Source organism: Sarcophilus harrisii, chromosome 1, assembly GCF_902635505.1.
Source record: "Sarcophilus harrisii chromosome 1, mSarHar1.11, whole genome shotgun sequence".
In the NCBI taxonomy this organism is placed as follows: Eukaryota; Metazoa; Chordata; class Mammalia; order Dasyuromorphia; family Dasyuridae; genus Sarcophilus; species Sarcophilus harrisii.
The window spans coordinates 334,782,851-334,805,264 of record NC_045426.1 but is presented as its reverse complement, the minus strand read 5'-3'; the positions used below and the strand labels follow the sequence as shown (position 1 = coordinate 334,805,264).

At 34.8% G+C, this 22,414-nt stretch overlaps 1 protein-coding gene across 6 annotated transcripts in view; it reads right to left on the bottom strand.

The window, feature by feature from the left end:
- Positions 1-16,873, bottom strand: part of RBBP6 (RB binding protein 6, ubiquitin ligase) — a 37,324-nt gene extending 20,451 nt beyond the window's left edge. For 3 of the 6 annotated variants that reach the window (XM_031945588.1, XM_031945590.1, XM_031945591.1), the window contains exons 1-5: positions 16,440-16,873; positions 8,738-8,837; positions 7,156-7,194; positions 6,230-6,266; positions 1,842-1,886 (exon numbers count right to left, since the gene is read on the bottom strand). In XM_031945588.1, coding sequence (XP_031801448.1) covers positions 1,842-1,886; positions 6,230-6,266; positions 7,156-7,194; positions 8,738-8,837; positions 16,440-16,605 — 387 coding nt within the window. In that variant the 5' untranslated portion in view covers positions 16,606-16,873. The remainder of the gene's footprint in view (positions 1-1,841; positions 1,887-6,229; positions 6,267-7,155; positions 7,195-8,737; positions 8,838-16,439) is intronic. The other 3 variants (XM_031945589.1, XM_031945592.1, XM_031945593.1) reach the window with 1 other exon arrangement.
- Positions 16,874-22,414: the final 5,541 nt, after the last annotated feature.

Below are 22,414 nucleotides of genomic sequence, written 5' to 3'. Positions count from 1 at the left end.
AAGTCTCAAATTCCATGTTATGACTATAATTAAGTGGATTATAGCTTCAAAATAGACATCTGAGTAAGTTGTAGAAGGAACTAGAAATTTATAATTATGATTTTACATGGCTACAAGTTATGAGACAAATGATTATTCATAATTTTAATTTGTCTAAAATGTCAAGCTACCTTTCAAATATTAAAGATGCTTAATTTAGATTTACTATGTTAATTATTCATTATACACTAGTCCAGATACAAGCAGGGTCTAAGAGAGTGACTCCTAATCATTTGAATCTTCAAACATTTACTATCATTCAGATCAGCCATTCATTGGGTTTTACCTTATTACATTCATTCACAAAACAAGCAACCAGTTTCAATGTTTTATTGTCAATTTCATATACAATACTTTTCTTAACATTAACATAGCTTAGAACGACATTAACATTTACAGAAAATTTGATTACAGATGTTTAACAACTAATTTGTTTGAACCCAAACATTAGTTTACAAACAATAAAAAAAAAGAAAGAAAAAGAAAAATGAAAAAACAAAAAATCCTCCCAACCTCCCCCTGCAAAACATTAGTAGGAATAAACCAAAACTCAAATATGGCATTTATAATACATAAGAATAAAACAGTAAACTGTTAAAGACATTGCCTCTATGCTAAACCACACGGCATTAAGAGGTTAAAGTAAGTAACAGTTTTAACCTGCTTTATGTTATGAGGTTATATGAATATTTATTATTCAAAAACAATAACTTAAAAGATGTTCACTATTAGGACAATTTTCACATTTTTTTTGGAAAAAAAAATGGACACAAGCTAAAACAAAACCAAGGACAGGATAGGGACAAGCACTAATGGAAAATTCATCTTTTCAGTTCACTTTCATGTTAATTTTGGTTTGCCAAAAGCATATAAGATTGTGAAAATTCTTGATAGTTGGAAGGGAAGGGTGTGTTGAGAGAAGAGGAGAAGCTACAAGCTGGAAAACTTCTAATGTTACCTTCAAAGAAAACATCTGTCTACTCTGAAATGAGTTTTACTTATTGAAAAGTTGATAACTATTTATCCACTGTAGTCAAGTCACTAGTGCTTTCCCAAACAAAAGATACACATTATTGAGCAGAATATGCAAGCAATCTTATAGCAAAACATGGCATATACAACATTTTCAAGAGTGACATTTTTGCCCATATGCCAAACATATACATTGGTATATTCCTATAAACAATTAAATACACTTACACAATTTACATAGTCTGTGTTCAAACAAATTAGGTTGTTTAACTTGTCTACTGCAGACAGACTACAAGTCTATAATCAAAAAACCAAACCTCCTCCCCCACCCCCCAAAATCCTCTCCCAAAAACAAAGAAACCAAGCAACTGAAACATTCGAAATATTGGCCATCAGGTCAATTCAGAAATCCAAGAAATAATCATGTGATTGTCCATGTATTAAGGAAAAGCTTCTATTTTGGCTGTTTAAATAAGTCCACATAATACACAGCCAAACAGGAAATTGCTCCAGAACTTTAAGTTTCCAATGTAAAATTAAAAAAAAAATATGCATGAGGAAAAAACTGCTAAATGTAGCTTCATGTGCTTCTTCTTTCTGTCTTGAAGATGAGCAATACTCCAACATTATGTTGAGGCTGATAAGGTACTCCCCTATCTTCCCAAAATTGGAACTACTCTTTACAGGATAGTAAAAAATAAATGTACATTTTTTTCAAATAAAATTAAGAATTCTCCCCCATTTAAAAAAAATTGCACCAAATACAAAATTATTCATAATAAAATACAAGTGGTTCAAGAATATATATATATATATATATGTATATATACCTTTGTAAGCTGGGCCAGAGAAATAGACGCAGAAGAGTCATCAATCTGTTCATAAAAAATTAAACACACATTCAAGTTCCACACTGAAAACATCTGCAAGTGATAATTAAGCCCCTAATGCTGTTTAAAATCAAGTAATGGGCATTTCCTTAAAGTTTTCTTAAGAGCATGTTTTCTATTATATGCCATGTGAAATTAAAGTGTAATTGATCCTATTTTATCCCTCTCATAAATGTGTCTATATATCCATGTAGATATATGTCATACAAAAGATAACATGTGAGGGTTTCAGTTACTTACAGTAAAGAGATTGGGGATAGGAAAGAATATCAAACAGAAAAGTTTATAATAAAAAGTACTAAAAAATCCCACACCTTTCAATCTTCTATCTTTAATTGGTGATGTTCATGATTGATTGACTGCACATATCTTTATCTGTAAGTGCATACTTTTACATTGTCACAACTGACAGTTTAAAAATAAAAGGTAGTCTAAGAACCAGAACTGTTTTTAATATTTCAAGATTGTTCCCATCTAGATGTCCCTGTTATTGTGAATACATGTGCCTATTCTCCTAAGAGTCTAACAATAGCTTCTTGCTTTAAAAAGGAAAAAAAAATATTAAGAAGAAAAAAAAAAAAGAAAAGCAAAGCTATGTTAAGGCAAAGATTCCAAATGAAATGTGGGGGCAGAAAAGGGAGGAAAAAGAAGGCACCCTGTAGAAAGGTGAGGAAAATAGTCACCATGAGGCATGAACCTTTTCATTTTCACCCTTGGAGGAAAGTCAGTCATTAAGATTTTTACTCTAAGAAAGTTACCATACTGGCCAAATGGCATTAAGGGACCTTTAATGTAATTAAATTAAAAAAAAAATAAACAAAAAAAACCCCTTCAATATTCAACTACCTAAAGTGAAACTTTTAGTATCAAAAAAGGAGGAAACATATCTCCATGATATATGCTAAAGTTAACTTTGATATATGCTCACTATAAGAATATGTATAAAATGATTTGCTTATGTGTAAAATATTATAACTAAATTTCAGAGTAACTGATTTAAGATGCCAAAAAAAAAAAGAACTATGAAAGTTATCTGCCTAAAACAAATATTCCAATGAGAAAATAGGATTAAATAGTTTTTTATTAAATGTCTTGCTTATATATTTTTTCAAAATATTAAGTTTAGACCTATTCCACTTTGATATTTAAAGTGGTCAAAAATCTAAAAACTTTCAAATCTGACATCAGTTTTGGAGGAAATTTAAAGCATGGAACATTGTTAACCCCTCTGTTCCATTTCTAATGGGAAAGTTTAAAAAAAAGAAAAAGAAAAAAGGACAGCTTTTAAAATATTGGTTCATATCGTCTCTGATTGGATCTATGCTGGCAAGACAAAATTTTGTGGATACTAACCTGATTTCCTTGGGAGGGAGGAAGGTTGTAAGGAATAATAATTTTCTTACCTCCAGCCAGAGGTTGTAAATAAAATGAGTGACTACTAATTTTAAGAATTAATATCTTGGTGTATTTCCCTACCCCCAATACATCTGAAGATAATGACTATCTTCTCCCTTTTATATCATAGCTCACCTTCATTCTAGTTTCCATTTTAGCCTCCCATTGAATACTACACTAGGCATATGAAACTGTCTTCTCAATGAATTAGATAGGGTCTAGTTTATATGAAAAGAAACCCAAATTATTAAACAATGATTTATTTTAATGGAGGTGTTGCGACACCTAAGTAGACTGTAATCCACAAAAGCCAAATTTATCATAAATTAAATATTTGGAATTTAAAAAAAACAAAAACAAAAATAAAAAACACAACTTAGTTTTCCACATATTTCAAAGGCTTTAAGAGTGGAAAATAGAAAAATGATTTTAAAAATTAGATAATCAATCAAGTAGCTACTGTCAAAGTATTTGAGTTAATGAAGATTATTGCTTAAAGTCCCCCCAAAAGTGACAATGATTCATGTTATAACCTCATTCTTGGTTTATATGTAAACTTCTGCTGAAATGAAAAGAACCCATCCGCTTTGCATCTAGTCAGTGGTCTTGATTCTGTGAGCATGGGTTTAAAATTAGAGTATACACACCATTTTACTGGTTTGAGGAGAAATTTGTTCTCAATTTTCAAGTCCTATAAAACTCATTTCTCACTGTTTAATATCAGCATAGACACAACTAGTTTTCATTATTAACATGGAAAGATGACTAAACAAAATAAAGGCAAGTTAGACAATTATCTCAAGTAAAGAATTGCCTTATAAAATAAAGATGATATTTGGTTTTCACCAACTAGATGGATGAAGTCAGTCTATGGTACTTATGCCTTAAATTTTGTGTATGTCTTCCATCCATGTAATTCTTAGTCTAAGAAAGTTAGGCAGAAACTTTTAATAGTTGTGCCCAATGAATATGTACTTATGTACTCTCCCTATCTATGGTCCAAACTAGTTAGGCTTTAACATAAGAAAGTATACCTCAAGTATACAATGGGGATAAAAAAGTTACCTAATATAACTCCATTTTTAGATCACTTTTACTTATTGTTAAATGGCTATTCCTTAAAGAATGCTTTTTTAATAAAACAAATGAAAACCTAAAAAATTGCTCAAAATAAACTACTTAAAAGTGTAATACAGACATGCCAGGGAACACACGAGGCTAAAAGAATGTTAACTTTATTTATGAACATGTGATTGTGTTTATACACATGCTAGTAAACAAAAAAAGGAAAAGAATTCTGTTTTCAAGAAATAAAAGTTTCATCTGAATTAGTTCATTTACTGTAAATGTGGTTTATACAAATGCATTACATTAACTACTACAGTCACCGGGACAGTTAAGCTAATTTGTGCTAGCATTTGGATACACACTGATGCATTAAAAATCAATTTTAAACCAATCACCAGCAAAAACAGAAATTTGGACAGTTTTACAGATTTATGCTTCAAAATAAAAAAACCAAAAAAAAGAAAAAAAAGTAAAGAACCCTGAATATAGGAATTGTGAGCTTAGAATAAATATGTTTAGTTCCATGAGAACTAAAGGCTATATTCTTTATAGAATACAAGCCCAAAGCTCATAAACCTTTAAGTTAAAATATATTGAGAACACAATGATATAGGGTTAGTGTAATGACTCATACACCATTCTAGATGAAGATCAGTAGTCCTTAAAATGGATAAATAAAATAGCAAGGAACCTGTTCTGTACAATGAATATGAGAAGTAGAACATCTAGAGAACCAATTACTATAGCCTTGTATTTTGTTTGAATCTGATCAAATTACTTTTCACAACTCAAAAGGATATTGCTGCCTTTTTTTACCCAAGCTGTTGTCAAACTGGTGGCATAAAAAGTAAAATTTAACCTGTGATATAGCTGACCTAAAAAAGTTAACCAGGTTAAGAAAAACCACTGCTGACAAAATTACTACAGCTGGGAATCCCATCTACAGTTATGTAGCACCTTAATGTCTTACACCTTTCAAACCACTATCCCCAGCCCCCATTCCCCATCAAAAAAAAGTGACAGATTTTCAAAATCTGGATATTTAAATCTACTACTTGCTTAGTTCAGTGGGAGATCCAAATAATTAAAACTTCAGAAAACTACTTTGCATACCCAGTAAAACCATTAACCATTTCAAGACCTCTTTGAACTAGGGGCACAATTTTCAAGGTTTATTTCATAGCACAGTTTTAAACAAAGAAAAAGAGCTCAAATTTCCAAATGCAGAAGATGAATAATTTAACTGCATCAAATGCTCCTGGAGAGCTCTTTGCACGAGTGGTTAAGTTCTAGATTAGGAAGAAACATCAAACTTTTAACAATATAAAACTTCACAGAAGTTTCTATCGCATTTTTCAAGCCATTTGGCAGGCAGAAAAAAAAATCTAACAAAAACTAAGTGATACAACGTGAAAATGGCAAGGTATACACTCCAAACATTTTTTATTGCAAAAAACAAGAAGCACACAACAGCCTATACATACATACAAAATACTAACTATAGACAGACAGATGTAGAACATGGGCATCATGTTCATTAGTGCAAACCTTAAACCTACATGATCTAAAAAGGATCATACATTATCTGTACAACACAGAGTCATACAGGAAGTAAATCTATCATATTCAATATGAAATACAGTGCTTTTCCTGGCACAAGTTATCAATTTCTACAATAGAAGTGTGCAACTTATGGTATAAATATAATATCAACTAAACTGTAAGCAAATACATTGTATTTACAAGATGTACTGCAGTGGGAAAAATGAAAAGTTCTAAAACGGATTCACATTTCACTGCTACATTAAATGTTTTAAAGTTAAATGCAATGTGTAGAAAAAGTGTGAGATTGTGTTTTTACATACTGCTTTTGAGGTTCCACTCACTGGTTCAGTTCGACTTCTAAAAAACAAAACAAGCCCTGTTAGAATATCCAATTGATTTTTTTTTCAATGTTACAATTTCATGAACATCTGTGCTGATAAAATCTTAAAATATATATATATATATATTTTGCACATATTCAAAATAAAAGTTCTCCTATGATGCTATGAGTAATATTCACCTAATAAACTTTGCAGTTACAAATACACCATCTAATTTGATTAGATGTCTTCAACCTTTGTGAAATTAAGGTATGAATTAAATGTAAAGAAAAATGTCTTGCTTTGAAATTATAATGCAGTTGTACCTTGCTTTAAATTTATTTTTTATTGTACATAGAAGACTATAATTACAATATTGTTTTTAAAACTATAATAAAAATTTGCTATAGTATGGAAGCTTATGTTTGACACTTTAATACACCGAAGAATCCGGTATTTCTTTTTGTTTAGTTTTTCCTAAATAAAGCTTGATTTTCAAAAAACATTTTTTTTAAAGCAGGGCACACCTGTAAAGATTTGGGTTTGGGTCCCTGAGGAATTGCTAATGCTGCACATATTCTTAAATTGGCAACATGCATTCAGGCTCATACTTGTTACCTGTTTAATTTCCCAAAACAGTGACCAAGGAATAAATAAAAAGCTAAATTAAGCTAAAATTCTAGTCTAGAAATGAGAGCATACACAGTTGGACAAAGTATTTCAGTTAAAAAGAATGCGTAAAATGTGCTTTACTGAGAGCTGGATAGAACACTGGAAGAGAGATCAAGAGTACGCATAAGCCCAAGCAGAAATTCCTTTAAAGAAGCCCACACACCAGGGGGGGATACTAAACATAAACCTTACATGTTCAGTCTTATTTTAAAAATTTAAGCTATGTTGACTATAAAGTAGTGTTAGAATATCACCTGAAAGGAGTTTCTAGGATTGTGCGCGATTTGGAAGTCCTGTGACAAAAGAAAGTTTTCATTTTCCAATATTTGCTTAACAAAAAAATTCAGAAGCATTTTTACAGATGTTAGAATTTTTACTACAAATGAAATCTTATGTTCCATAAAAATTGTTTTGCATGTTATATTTAGTGAATTGACATGCAAGTTTTAGTTTTAAAGGTATCTGCTCTTTTGCCAAACACCTCCTTTTAAAAGTTTCCCTGAGGGTCGGTGTAGACTGCATTATTTACTCAGAAACAACGTTCTTTCTTCTGGGAGAAGAAAAAAAAAAAATCAAATAAATCCTGAAGGCCATTGGTCATTTATACCATATATTACAGTATGGTAATTAGTTTTCTACCTGCAGTCTCTCAAAAATGAGATTTTGCTACCAAAAAGGATCAAAACAGATAACACCTATGAGGCACTTGGCAAGCTTTAAATCACTAGCTATGTGTCAGCTTATCATCAGGCAACATACTAATGTACAATGCTAGGTCCTTAACACTTTTGGACTGTGCTTGGTTGCTATATACATAAGATAGTGTCATGCCTTTTATTCTAAAATGATCTCCAATTGTAAAAGATCGGATCTAATCTTTTAGGAGTAGTTTCTAAGAAATGCAATTAGATTATGTGTTATAGCTCTAAAAATGTTTTTTATTTGCTTTGCCTTACTCTTGCTCATTGTCAGTGTCTTATTTCCAAAATTATCAAGTTTGACTGAGTTTATTTCACTGAAACATTTTGGTCAACAATTTAAAACAAAACAAAAAGCACTCCACTTTCAAAGTAGAAACCTTTATTTGCGATTCATGTATTTTTGAATCCTTTCTAGGTCATTATCATTCTGTTGCCAGTTATGCAAACAGCACCAAATTACCCAATGCCTATTCTGCTCTCTCTTTTGAATTTTGTGAATTCTAAACTGTTGTTCCCATGTTTTATTTACTCCATCTAACCACAGCCCTTACTGGTATGGGGAGTAAGGAATGAAACAAATGCTTGGGACTGTTAGCAATTTATATTGCTTAAATACTCTTGATGCTGATATAATAATTACCAGCATAAATCTCTTGAACTTTTCCATGTTATTGGGAAAATCCTACTTTTTAACTGTGAAAGCAGAAAACATGTAGCTATAACACATAGGGCCTGTGATTCCAATGAGTCTTATGCCAAAGACAGTTATGAATCAATAGTAGGGGGAAAAGGAGTTAGTACATACATGGGAACACAAAGCAAAATGGATGTGGGGGAGAAAAAAGACAATTTTCATTAAAACTGGGGAAAAATCTTTCTTAAAATTTAAACCAGTAATCTTTAGAGGGTTTGAACAAAATTTCCTATAGTTATTAAATAGTAATTAGGACAAAAAAAAGGGCAACCTATTTAAGAAGGAGGGAAAAACCCTTGGAAATTGGCACTAACTTATCTATTTAGTAATGGGACAGTAAGAAAGGAAAACAACTATTTAACTAGGTATGCTCTCTCTCAACCCCATGACACTAGCAAAATATTGTATTATGTAAATATACAAGATCTGATAGGTACTTACATAACATATGTCTTGCTTGTAGACTTAACACCTCCAATAGGAATTCTTCTTACAATAACTGATGAATTCTTGGGAATCAGGGCATTGTCATCTGTGTATTCTGAAAACAGAATAAGAATTTTTTTAAAACCCCATTTTTAATTTCAAGATTTTGACATATCATGAACCATTCGGCCAAAAAAATAAAAAAGAAAGCACTCTTATTATTCAAAGGTTTTAAAATCTGATTTACCTAGTATATAGGTAATGAAGGAAAATTATTCTATGCCTCAAAATCTTAAGGCTGGGTATGGTGGTATATATTTGTAGTCCCTACTACTAAGATGGCTGAGGCTTGGTGAATCATTTTTACTCAGGAATTCTGGGATGAGGTTAAATTTTGCCTATAGGGGTGCGGTGAGCCATTAGAATGCCTGAGGAAAAGCTGAGTTGTCAAAGTTTCTATGTTGATCAGCAGGGAACTATGATCTGCTAGTAGCTGTTCTAATTCCAGCCTGGTGAGACCTACTTTTCTTTCTTTGCTCTTAAATCTTAATTATTCTCCACATTATCAAATATTTAAAAACTAAATGACTGTTTTCCTTTGACTTAAGACAAATTACCTTGTATGCCAAGATCTGTGAAACTGTTTCACACACATATATGTCTCTCTCTGTGTGTGTATGTGTATTTGTATTATGTGCATTATGGATATATAATATGTCTATATACATGATCTATAAGAGCTAACCAGAGACTCCTATATCAAAGAATCAGCTTTTGTTTCTTGACTGGCATTTCACATGTTTGGTAGTCTAGTTAGGATCTTTATCTGAGGGAGGTAATATATCTCCCAATTTCTAATCCAGATTATTAATATTGAACATACTGGGAGTTTCTGAAACATGTAATTTACAAGAACTGTGCCCATCTTTCTATTACAAAGTGCTACTTACAACTTTGGTATGATTGATGCTTAAGCCTGAAAATATTTTAAATTATTTTTCTAGTTTAAAAAAATCAAGATGCTATTCAATCAAGTCAATATACAGATTTTAAAATCTAAAAATTGGATTATCAGGATACTAAACATCTAAATTATGTGCTTTTTCCATTGTTTATTGTTTTATTTGTCCTACTAAATGTAGGAAATTGACTCAAAACATTCATTTTGGCTACTTAAACAGTTAGCTATAATGAAAGATTTGAGGATGAGACAGGAAATATATAAAGCAATTTTAAAAACCAAATTTCAGGATATTGATTTATATACTTTCCCTTAAGTCCATGAGCAATTCAACTTACATTTTTGAGTGTTTACTATATGCAAAAAGTTCCTTGCCAAAGGGCACAAAGACAAAAATGAAAGTCACTGTTTCCAAGGCACATAATTAAGCTGTACTGATCAAAAAAATAAATATAGGTTGACTTTAAATGTTGAGGTTTACTTAGAATCACTTAAATTCATTATGTAGGCCTATTTAGGAATATTAAGATAATGAATAAGACATCTGAATTTAATTTTACTTATGTTAGCTGCCACATATAGTTCTAATCTGAAAAACCACACCACTTCCCTAATTATTAACTTAGTAACTTGATGTTTAAATATTTTACTCAAGCTTTAAACAGAAATTTAAGAACTAAAATTTGTTAATTAACTTGGACTATGGGTAGAAATATATTGAGTCTCAATCTTAAAGGTGAAGTAACAAGTCTAGCCACATGATTGACTATCTTCAATTCTAGGATCCTAAGATTTGGCATTTATTCATAAATCCTAAAGTTCCTGAAAAGGGAAGTCTGAGCCAGAGTTAGAGAAGTGATGACAAAAACTGATAAAAGCTTTGGCACTTCCAATAAGGGATTTTATAGTAACAATTTCTCTCTTCCTTCCCCAAATCTTACACCTTAATTTTATTATAGTAACTCTGATGCACTCTCCTATTAGCCTATAAAGACTTAATATTGTGTTCATAATGATCATGTTATATAATTATAGGAATCTGCCATAAAGAATAGTAACTATAATTTCATGTCAATTGCAGGCAAAGGTTATATAGATGGTTAACTGCAGTCATGCTTGAAGACATCCAGATGGGCTATTTTCCATTCAAGAAATGTCATATTGGGGAAATTGAACAAGGAGAATCGCAGGCTAATAATTTCACTAACAACTTTAGTCACTGATCATCACAATTAACTCTCCTTATCTCTGTGCTCCCATTCTATTCAATGTAGACTTTAGGGCTTGTAATAATAGAGAGCTTAGTTTGCAAAAATCACTATTACAATAACAATTGGCCCTATATTTAGGCCCACCTGCATTTTTGATTTCCTTCACAAGCTAATTGTACAATATTTCAGAGTCTGATTCTTTTTGTACAGCAAAATAATGTTTTGGTCATGTATACTTATTGTATATCTAATTTATATTTTAATATATTTAACATCTACTGATCATCCTGCCATCGGGGGGAGGGGGTGGGGGTAAGAGGTGAAAAATTGGAACAAGAGGTTTGGCAATTGTTAATGCTGTAAAGTTACCCATGCATATAACCTGTAAATAAAAGGCTATTAAATAAAAAAAAAGAAAAAGAAAAAAAAACAATAACAATTGGAATGAGAAAATTCTTTCTTGAAGATTAATGTTATCATAAGAATCTAGGTTTAATGTTAAGAGAACCAGGTTTAAATTCTATCTGTTATTTTGAGCAAAGAATTTGCTTTTTCACTGGACCTCAGTTTTCTGATTTTTAAAATGAGGACTGAACTAAATATCTAAGGTCTCTTCTAATATTAATTCTACTAATTTTCTAGTTTCATAGTTAAAATAATATTACTAAATTTCACTATGATTTCAACTATTGTTTGAAATCTACTTAAATTTTTTTTTGGAGGTGGGATAAGGGAAGAAGAATCCTAAAAATAGACCTTAGTATCAACCCATCTGGCAGAAAGTTCCTGGATGCCTCCCTCATCACTCAGTTGTTCTCTTAATTGAAGTCCAAGTCAAAGTGTAAATTTGAATGGCATAGTATTATGTAATAGACTATGCAAGCATACACCAAAATTAAATATCCAATTGTGTCTAAATTACTAGTACTTCAAAGAATTGATGATATATTTATATATAAAACTTTAAACATTATATGCCTATTCTGTGCTTGTAACTTTAGGAGGTTGGTTTCACACTTGACATTTTAGTAACAAGGATCAATTTAAAAACTGACTATTTCAAAACTAGAACTGAGCTTTATTTTAGATCTAGATTTAAGTAGCTACTTTGCCTCAGAGCAAAAATATTAATTTCATGAGTGTATAAATTTTTTTTGTTCTCTCCAAGAAGCAGTGGGGGGAGGAAGGGAAAGAGAACGAAAGCAAAATTTTCTAACGTGCCCATATATATGTTGTTTGTATCTTATGCCTTTTTTCCCCTTAAGAGCTCACAGGTTCTCAAAATAGCTTTGTTTGGATTCTAGGTCATTACACAGGAAGCACTATTACCTTGGTCAAGCCATCATTCTTATGTTTGCCACAATTTCCTTATTTGCAAAATAAGAAGCTTGGACTAAGATTGTTTAGTTTTTTTTTGTAATTGTCTTACAGAAATACAGTGGCTTCCAATGCTCTGCACATTCTTAAACAACATCTCCAAAGAAAAAAAGTATATCCTTTCCAGGATTACTTCTTTATTAACTGAGGTAAACATCATTTTAATTTGCATTCTTCTCTTTCAATGAGTAAACAGATCCACAATTCTGAAATTGTTTTAAACACATGACTGATTGATCCTCAAAACAATATAATTCATTAAAAAGAAAAAAAATCCACCAATGGTAAACATTTTAAAAGCATGATTTGTATTGCTGTTCAAAATTTTCTTTTGAAGGCTGTATATAACCACTTATTGATAAACAGAGTGAAAAAAGGAATTGACCACAATTTTTCTATTTTCGGGATGAAAGTTGCTAAATAGATATAAGCCTTTAAGAACTTTTCCAAGAGGGGGGTAGAGGGTGGGGAAGGAGACTATCCCTTGAAGGAGGTTAAAACAGAAACTAAATTTCACAGAACATGATTTTCCCACATGATTCAGATCTCTTTTCTTGGGAAAAATAGCCTAGATGAAGTAAAAAATACACTGAACAAAAGTCCATCTGAAACTTACTATTCTGTATGACCCAGGATAAATTATAGTTCTTAAGAGTTTGTGATTTTGGTTTTTTAAAAATTATTTTTGATGACTAGGTTTTGTCATTGGTTTTCTTTGTAATACAAAGAATTTAAAACTTTTAAAAACTTTTTTTTGGGGGGGGGGGGAAGAGGAAGGTCCATCCATGATAGGTTCCTCAGTTTATCTATAAAGTGGGGATAAAAATACTTACCTCACATCACTGTTGTGAGGAAAGCACCTTGCAAACCTTAAAAGTGCTAATAAAAATGCAAGTTATTAGGAACTATTTACAAAATCTAACTAATATTTTAAAAAAATGCTTCAAAGACCAATTAGGCAGCCACATGACTAAATGGATAGAGTGCTAGGCCTGGAGTCAGGAAGACCCAAGTTCAAATCAGACCTCATACTCTTAATAGCTGTGACCATAGGAAAATCACTTAAATTTGTTTGCCTTCATCTGTTGAAGGAAAAGACAACCCATTCCAATATCTTTGTTGAGAAAAGTCCTTGGACAGTCCACAGGGTCACCATGGGTCAGACATGACTTAACCACAACAAATACTAACTGGACATCTAGTCTGTTGGACAAGAATAGTTGCTTCAAACTGTGTGCTATTTTCAATGCTATCTTATAGGTGCTGCTTACAAAAATACCCTTTAACAAAAAGTATTGAAAATAAATTCAAAATTTGTGACGAGTGATTAAATAATGAAGTTTCATCTCATCAACCCAAATAAGAAAAAGTTGCATTGTGAATTTAAGATTTAATTTCCTAAATTAACTTTTTGAATTAGTCTTATCAGCATTATCTGGATTACCCATGCCTTCTGAACTATTCTTAATTCTTTCAAAAGCACTCGATGTTTGAACATTTGTATATTATTTAAAAAAAAAATAATCCATTGTGAAATATAACTTTACTTTTGCTTTGTCTTCATGCAAACCAGAGATGTAGATTTTATTTCCATACAAAATATGCACAGCACACTGTTTTGCTAATTGACAGACCCATGGCATTCTGTTCTGCAAACTTAAAAAGCCAAATATCACTAATTCACTTATTTAAGTGGGTTCCCAAAGTACATTTAACAATTGCACTAGCCTCGGTGAATTACTTAAAATTGTCACTTAAGATTAAATAACAATAAAACACCAATTCTTAGAGGCATAGCAAATATGCCAAATGAGGGAGATTCTCAGTGAAAATTCAGTGTAACATAGTGTGAATTTTAAACAAACAACAGTCCTTATGGATTCTCTACATGTTGGAAGTTATGTATTTTAGTAGCTTTGAAACCCGTTTTGACTGTTCCAGTTAAAAATGGAACTCTGCTTTAGCACTAAAGAACTCGAGGTGAGATATTATCCGTGTACTGGTTTTATAGAAAGTCAGTATTTAGAACCTAATTAGAGTCTCAAGATAAAATTGGCACAATTCTCTTTAACTTATAAGGTTCACAAAGAAAGCCACTGTTTTTTATGTTAAAAGACCTTTTAGCAAATTTACATTGCTGTTAAAATTATTTGGGACATTATTAGATTAAATCTATATCCAAAGAGTTTGAATACCCAAAATAGAGTTTTGCAAACTATATAACAGAGTGGGCTATTATAACTTACCAATGTGAGAATTTGTCAAATGCCTTGTATACTATCTTCCTACAAATAAATATTCATTTATTTATCCCAATGAAAAAACACAAGTAACACACGGGAAAAGTTATGAAACTTAAAAGTTAGGAAACTTAAGGTTCTCAAGGGCTATTTGTAAAGGTTAAGATTACAAACCACTTTCAAATTGTATTCTCATTTGCTTCTTTTTGAGTTGTTCAAATTGATGGCCAGAATAAGGATTTTGGATCTGTGAGCTTTAATTATCTGTATCTAGTAACCAAAATAAAATTAATTTGATTATAGTTATATCCACAGTGCCTGCCACATAGGAGGTACTTAACAAATGACTGGTGACATTTAATTTTATGAAGAAATCACAAATATAAGGGCTTTACAATAACTTCTCATACAACTTGTTCACATCAGTCTAGTGATGGAAGACAAACTTTTTCTTTTCCCATTGAATACTCTAAATCTTAATATGGTGACTGATATTATGAACTGCAATCAATCAAAAACAAAATTAAACCTTAAAGCAGAATAGTTTTGGATAAGACAAGCAAAAAGCGAAATCATCTTATTTTTTTCTTTGTATAAAAATACTATGTTTTGCAATGGGACAAATTTTCCTTTACTTAAAACATTCTGATTGTAACCATTGCAAAGTTGTGCTGTTAACTAAATAAGATTGTCACTGGTCATTGGTGTTTAGGAAAGCAACAGATACATTGGAAAGATGAAACCTACCCGTAATTACAATTAAGATCAACTAAAAGATATTTTGAAGGAAATGAATTTGGCAACATTTCTCAGGATAATATTATTTTAAAATTAACAGAAAAATTTATTTTCAGCATCTTTACCCAGAAAATCCCAACAAAAAGATTACTTTGATGTAGAAAAACTTTTAGAAATTCAAAAATCTGAAAGAATTGATTATACAAGGAAACTCGAAACACTTTAAAAAAAACCTTCCCACAGTTTTAAAACAAAACAAACATCTTTTCATCTTCTTTGAATCTATTATCATTTAAGTTAATGATTATTTTAAAACTTTCAAACTGTCCATTCAAGCTAAAAGCTTTCAAAAAGGAAGAATTCTTTAATTTATGCCAATATATGCCAACTTCTGGCTGCTTTGTAGCAAATACAAAAATCACAAAAAGCCATTTATATCTACTGAGTAATTTCAAAAATAGCATTCAGAATTCTAATTATCAAATTTTAAGGAGAAATGTATAAAACTTAACACCTTGTGATCATTGATTAGGGATTTTTAAAACGCATAAAAACACAAATATTTCCAATTCCAATACTGAAGAATGGGTGGAAGAAATTCCTAAAAGTCAGTTAATAAGGAGAACCTATAGCTAACATAGCATACAATTATTTTGGGAGATGGGGTTGGGGAGCAGATAAAGTCAGTTTACAAAACAAACAAACAAAAAACCCCCAAACTGAGGAACCCTACCATCTTATTAATAAGAGGGAACCTGAAGCAATTGGTCATCAAAAAAACAAAACAAAAAACTTTAACACAACTTGTTGTTAAAGCAGTTTTCAACCAAGACTAAGGTCTTTTCCCCCTCCCTCTCCACTTTGTGCAAGTGTTAAGGAGCGCCAAATGGCCAAGAGGCAGCAGATATCCTAAAAGGGCAGATTCCCCAAAGCAACAAGTTGTATGACAACACAGGAGCTAACCTATCATTCATTTATTTCAGTTAATCTGCAAGAGGAGGAAATAAAGAGATCCAGAACTGGATTAACCTAATATTATCTAGTCATATTTTACTTTGAGATTCTAAGATTTTAAGGCTTACAAAAAATTAACTTTCACAATACATAAACCCTCTGCAAAACAAAATTACAGATAAAGTTCCCTCCCCAAATCGAAAACAAATATTTAATGGACGCCTGCGGGCTCATACCTTCTTTCGTTTGTGCATTGGTGATCTGTAGATCGCAGTCAGCAGCCTTGAGTTTCTCTCTCCCCATGATTTGCTTCTTCAAATCACACAGGGAGATGTGCAGTCCATCAAAGGTAACGGTATCATAGTTGAGTTTGGAGGAAAATTTATAATGCACACAGGACATGGTGCCAAAAGTTCCCTAAGGCTCAGCGATGAGACGTGACACTCTGAATTATATGTATATTTATAAACTTAAGAGATATGTACACACACAAAAACACTCAGAAACTGAGGGAACCTTAGGCCTTATTGCCCCCCCCGACCACGAGTGGGGTTCTGAACCAAGAACCCCCCCCACCCAAAATACTCAAATCACTTCATGGATAGACGGGAGCGGGAGGGTATGGGGGAAGGGAATTTGGAGGGAGGGCCTGGGTGGGGAGGAGGGAGAGGAGGGAAAGGAGAGGAAAGGGATCCAACGGGTATAAGCCGTACAATGTCACCCAGCGGGGCCCCCCTCGCTCATGCTAAGGGATTGCAGGAGACAGGCAAGCGGGCGGCGCAATCAGCAGCAGTCCAGGGAAACAGTTCGAGTCCCCCCAGAGGGATCAGGGGTCCATCGCGCCGCCACCTCCCCTCTGTCTCTTTCCGACAACGAGGGCGACCCCAGGCCCCGGGAGGAGGGGAGGACGGGGCAGAGTCCGCCAAGGCCACAGGCCTCCTGTTTGCCTGCCTGTCTGTCTGTCTCCTCCTGGGGCGGCCGCCTGGCCGAGCTCGGCTCCCGGCGACTGCAGCTTTCTTCCCGATCGGCGTCAGGTCCCGGGCCCGGGCCCCCGCCCCGGTCCCCTTTCCCCCCTCCTCCTCCCCGTACACGGAGTCCCGCTGGGAGGAGACACGAGCACCCCCGCAAACCTAGGGGAAGCGGGGCAGAGAGGCCTCCCTGACGGGGTCGCCGCCGCCTCCGGCTCCTTCTCCCCCTCGGCCGCGGAGACCGCCGCCGCCTCCTCACAGACAAAGCTGGGACTAGGCCGCACTAGGCCCGGGGCCTCGCCTCACCCCAGCCCCGAGCCAGCACAGGGACGCTGTGCGGGCCCCCGGCCGCCGCGGCCACTTTCCTCCTCTTCCTCTTCCGCTTCCCTGGGCCGGGAACGCCAGAAACCTCGGGCTCCGAAATCGACGATGGCGACGTCTCCTTCCTCAGCCGGTTAGCCCTTCAGCAGCGACAACTCCGGCCAGTCACTATGGCGGCCGCTGCTCTACTCAGCCTGAGCGCCCCAGTGCGGGGTCTCTTAAGCAGGGGCTGCACGGGCTCCGCGCGGAAGGCGGGGACGGGGAAAGGGGGCGGAGCTTCGTCGCGTCACAAAGCTCGCTGTCCCCCGCCACGTGACCCGGCGCATTATGACAAGCGAGGGCAGAACCTGTTTGGAAAAAGGAAGAGACCATCTGGCTTGGAGTGGGGTGGGAAAGCGGGAAGGGGGAGTGGCTCATTTGCGGGAAAGGGGGGGGAGGGGGTGTTGGGGAAGTGAAAGAGAAAGACACGTTCATTGGTGGACGCGAACAAAACCCGAGGGGCTTCTAGCGGCCGCCCCGGTCGGAAAGGGCTGACTGCAGCTGCGGCTGCGCAGTCTGTCCGCAAGCTTTTCAATGCTTGCTGTTCGCCGGCGCCCAACTCCTCCTGAACCTATGGGTCAGGCTACGCGTGGGGTTTTCTTGAGGAAGATCGCTGCAGTGGTTTGCCATTTCCTTCTGCAGCAGTTTAAGGCAGACGGCGCTTAAGTGACTCCCAGGCTCACGCAGCCGAGTGCCTCACGCCGGTCTGAACGCAAGTGCCAAAGACGCCCGCTATTTAAGTTGCTTTGAGTTTAGTTTAAGATGCTAATTTGGGGAAAGAAAAAACAAACCAAACCAGCAAATTAAAAACAAACAAACAAACAAACAAACAATTCCTTTCTTCAAGGCAGTTATATTCTATAGAATCACTTCTGGAGTCAAGACGACCTGAGATACTTGACTAAGCTGTGTGACCCTGGAAAAAAAAAAGTCACTTAACCTCAATTTCCTCATCTGTGAAATGGGTATATTAGCCTTCCAAGGTTGTTTGGAAGAGGAGCTTGTCTTTATCAAGCTGCAGGGCTTTTTGGTTTGCAAAGCGCTTTACAAATATCTTCTCATTTTGTCCCTGGAAGCTTCATGCTATTATTACTCCTATTTTACAGAATGAGGAATTGATGTTAGAGAGGTTAATTAAACAGTTTTGCCTAGGATGACACTAATGGTACAGCTCCATTCTCACTCGATTCAGATTAAGACAAAAGGTACTCTTTCTTATCCAGTAAAGGCTCCAGAGTCAAATGGAGTGGTTTCAAGTTTCACCCTTAAATTAGTTCTGTACAGTTCAGATGCAGAAATTGAAACTATTTCTAGTCATATGAAAGAGTGTTCCAAATCATTATTGATCAGAAAAATGCAAATTTAAGACAACTCTGAGATACCACTACACACCTGTCAGATTAGCTAAGATGGCAGCAAAAGATAATTATAAATGTTGGAGGGGATGCGGGAAAACTGGGACACTGATGCATTGTTGGTGGAATTGTGAATACATCCAGATATTTCTGGAGAGCAATTTGGAACTATGCCCAGAAAGTTATCAAACTGTGCATACCCTTTGATCCAGCAGTGTCTCTACTGGGCTTATATCCCAAAGAGATTATAAAGAAGGGAAAGGGGCCTGTATGTGAAGAATGTTTGTGGCAGCCCTGTTTGTAGTGGCTAGAAGCTGGAAACTTGAATGGATGCCCATCAATTGGAGAATGGCTGAATAAATTGTGGTATATGAATGTTATGGAATATTATTGTTGTTCTGTAAGAAATGACCAGAAGGATGATTTCAGAAAGGCCTGGAGAGACTTATATGAACTGATGCTGAGTGAAATGAGCAGGACCAGGAGATCATTATACACGGCAACAAGGCTATACAATGATCAATTCTGATGGACATGGCTCTCTTCAACAATGAAATGATTCAAACCATTTCCAATTGTTCACTAATGAAAAGAGTCAGTAACACCCAGAGAGAGAACTATGGGAAATGAGTGTGGACCACAACCTAGCATTTTCACCCTTTCTGTTATTATTTGCTTGAATTTTTGTTTTCCTTCTCAGGTTTTTTTTCTTTCTTTCTAGATCTGATTTTTCTTGTGCAGCAATAACAGTATAAATATGTATACATAAATTGGATTTAACATGTACTTTAACATATTTAACATGTATTGGACTACCTGCCATCTAGTGGAGGGGGGAAGGAGAAAGAGGGGAAAATTTGGAACAAAAGATTTTGCAAGGGTCAATGTTGAAAAATTACCCATGCATATGTTTTGTAAATAAAAAGCTATAAATATACAAATAAATAAATAGGGTCTGTAATCTTTTTTATCCTCTTGACTCCTTGTTCTCCCAACCCATTTACCTAATCTTTGCCAGATTTTGACATTCGACATTCTTCAATAATACTCTTACATCAGTCCTCATCTTGAGTCATTGCATCAAACAAGTATCAAGAATGACTCTCAGCATGAAGATCTGGGGTACCAAGAGGTTGAAGGGCACTTTTTATAGAAATAGAGGAATTTAGAGAAGGTGCCTTTTGAGCATTTGAGATTCAGAAAGTAGTGGAATATCAATGTGGAGATGAATAGCAGGATGTTCAGAACTGAAGGCTATACAAATTTTTGGAATCAAGTATATTGGGATGATAATTGAACTAATTGGAGTGAAATAAACTAGTAAAAGAATGTTTTTGGGGGAGAGGTTACAGATAGACATGGGATAAAAGATAAAGGATGATCAAGTGGAGGAAATTGAGAAGATACGGCCAGACAGGTTGGAAGAGAAACAGGAGAGAACAATGACACAAAAGACAAGGAAGGACCCAGGAGGAGAGGGTGGATCATATTAAAGAACCAAGAAAAGTCCAGAGATTTAATAATTAAAAATGGTTAATAACTTTGGAAAAAGATATTTCAATCAGTGGTGGGGTTGGAAGCAAATTACAAGAAGTTTAAAATGAGAATGAAGTAGGGACAATAAAAGTGGATTGTCATCCACTTTCTAGGAGAAGAGAGGTTGTTCAAGGGGGGGAAATAATAGTAGTATGGCCTACTAGGAGTTGTTGTTATTGTTATTTTTTAAGTTTAGAGGAGAGTCATAACTCTTGTAGCCGAGTGCTATAGATAAGGTGGGATTAACTGATGAAAAGGAATTATCAAACATATAGAATTTCAGAACACATTAGAATGCTTGGCCTTAACAAGACAGAGGACCATGTCTTCCTCAGAGAATGTAATAAAGGAGAAGAAAATAGGGTTGATATAACAGAGAGATGTACAGAAAAAGAGAGAGCTCATGAGATGGCCTGGACTTCTTCAATAAAACAGGAGGCAAGATTCTTTGCTAAGAGGAAATGACCTGGAGATAGATGAGATGGTTTGGAATATGAACCAAAGAATGTAATAGGAAAAAAATGAAAGGATTCCTGTGCCAAAATAAGAGCCCCGTTGAGATTACATAATATAAATTTTTGATGAGATTACATGATATAAACTTTATATTGCATAAAAAAGCTTTTCTCCAGTTCTTCAAATAGCATAGGGTTGGGTGGATAGGATGTTGGGTAATCCAGGTTTTGTATTTGGTGAGGAATTGAACTGATCAATTGTTGGATAGAGACAGCAAAGAGAGGAAAAGGAGGTCAAAGCAGGAGGGGTGGAATAAAAGAAAAGAACAACAATGATTTAGGAGTGAGTAGATGACCATAACAAAGATTTTCTAGCTCTTGACTACTTAGCAAATTACTTGGAGTTGCTTGGGGCCTGGAGAGATTGGGTAACCTGTCCAAAGTGACTAAGCCTAGAGCTGCCAGACAAGAGACTTGACCCCAGGTCTTCTTGACTCCAAGGCTGGCTCTGCAGCCATTATGCCATACACACAAATGTAGTCTTAGAATCCAGGATCATCCATGCCATAATGAGTCATGGAAATAAGACTTTTGAGGAGCTTTTTCTTGATCCCCAAACTAGATAAAGTTGTGGGATGAACTTGTTCTAAAGAGGAAGAAAGTTTGCATTTTCTTTTTTTAAAAGCTTACAAAAACCATAAAAATGACTTATCAGAGCCAATAAATACTTACAAAATGTCCACAATACACCAGATAATCATGTTAAGCCTTGGTATGACTTTTTTTTTTTTTATTTTTTTATTTAATAGCCTTTAATTTACAGGATATATACATGGGTAACTTTACAGCATTAACAATTGCCAAACCTCTTGTTCCAATTTTTCACCTCTTACCCCCCCACCCCCTCCCCTAGATGGCAGGATGACCAGTAGATGTTAAATATATTAAAATATAAATTAGATACACAATAAGTATACATGACCAAAACGTTATTTTGCTGTACAAAAAGAATCAGACTCTGAAATATTGTACAATTAGCTTGTGAAGGAAATCAAAAATGCAGGTGTGCATAAATATAGGGATTGGGAATTCAATGTAATGGTTTTTAGTCATCTCCCAGAGTTCTTTTTCTGGGTATAGCTAGTTCAGTTCATTACTGCTCCATTAGAAATGATTTGGTTGATCTCGTTGCTGAGGATGGCCTGGTCCATCAGAACTGGTCATCATATAGTATTGTTGTTGAAGTATATAATGATCTCCTGGTCCTGCTCATTTCACTCAGCATCAGTTCATGTAAGTCTCTCCAGGCCTTTCTGAAATCATCCTGTTGGTCATTTCCTTACAGAACAGTAATATTCCATAATTTTCATATACCACAATTTATTCAGCCATTCTCCAACTGATGGACATCCATTCAGTTTCCAGTTTTTAGCCACTACAAAAAGGGCTGCCACAAACATTTGTGCACATACAGGTCCCTTTCCCTTCTTTATAATCTCTTTGGGATATAATCCCAGTAGTAACACTGCTGGATCAA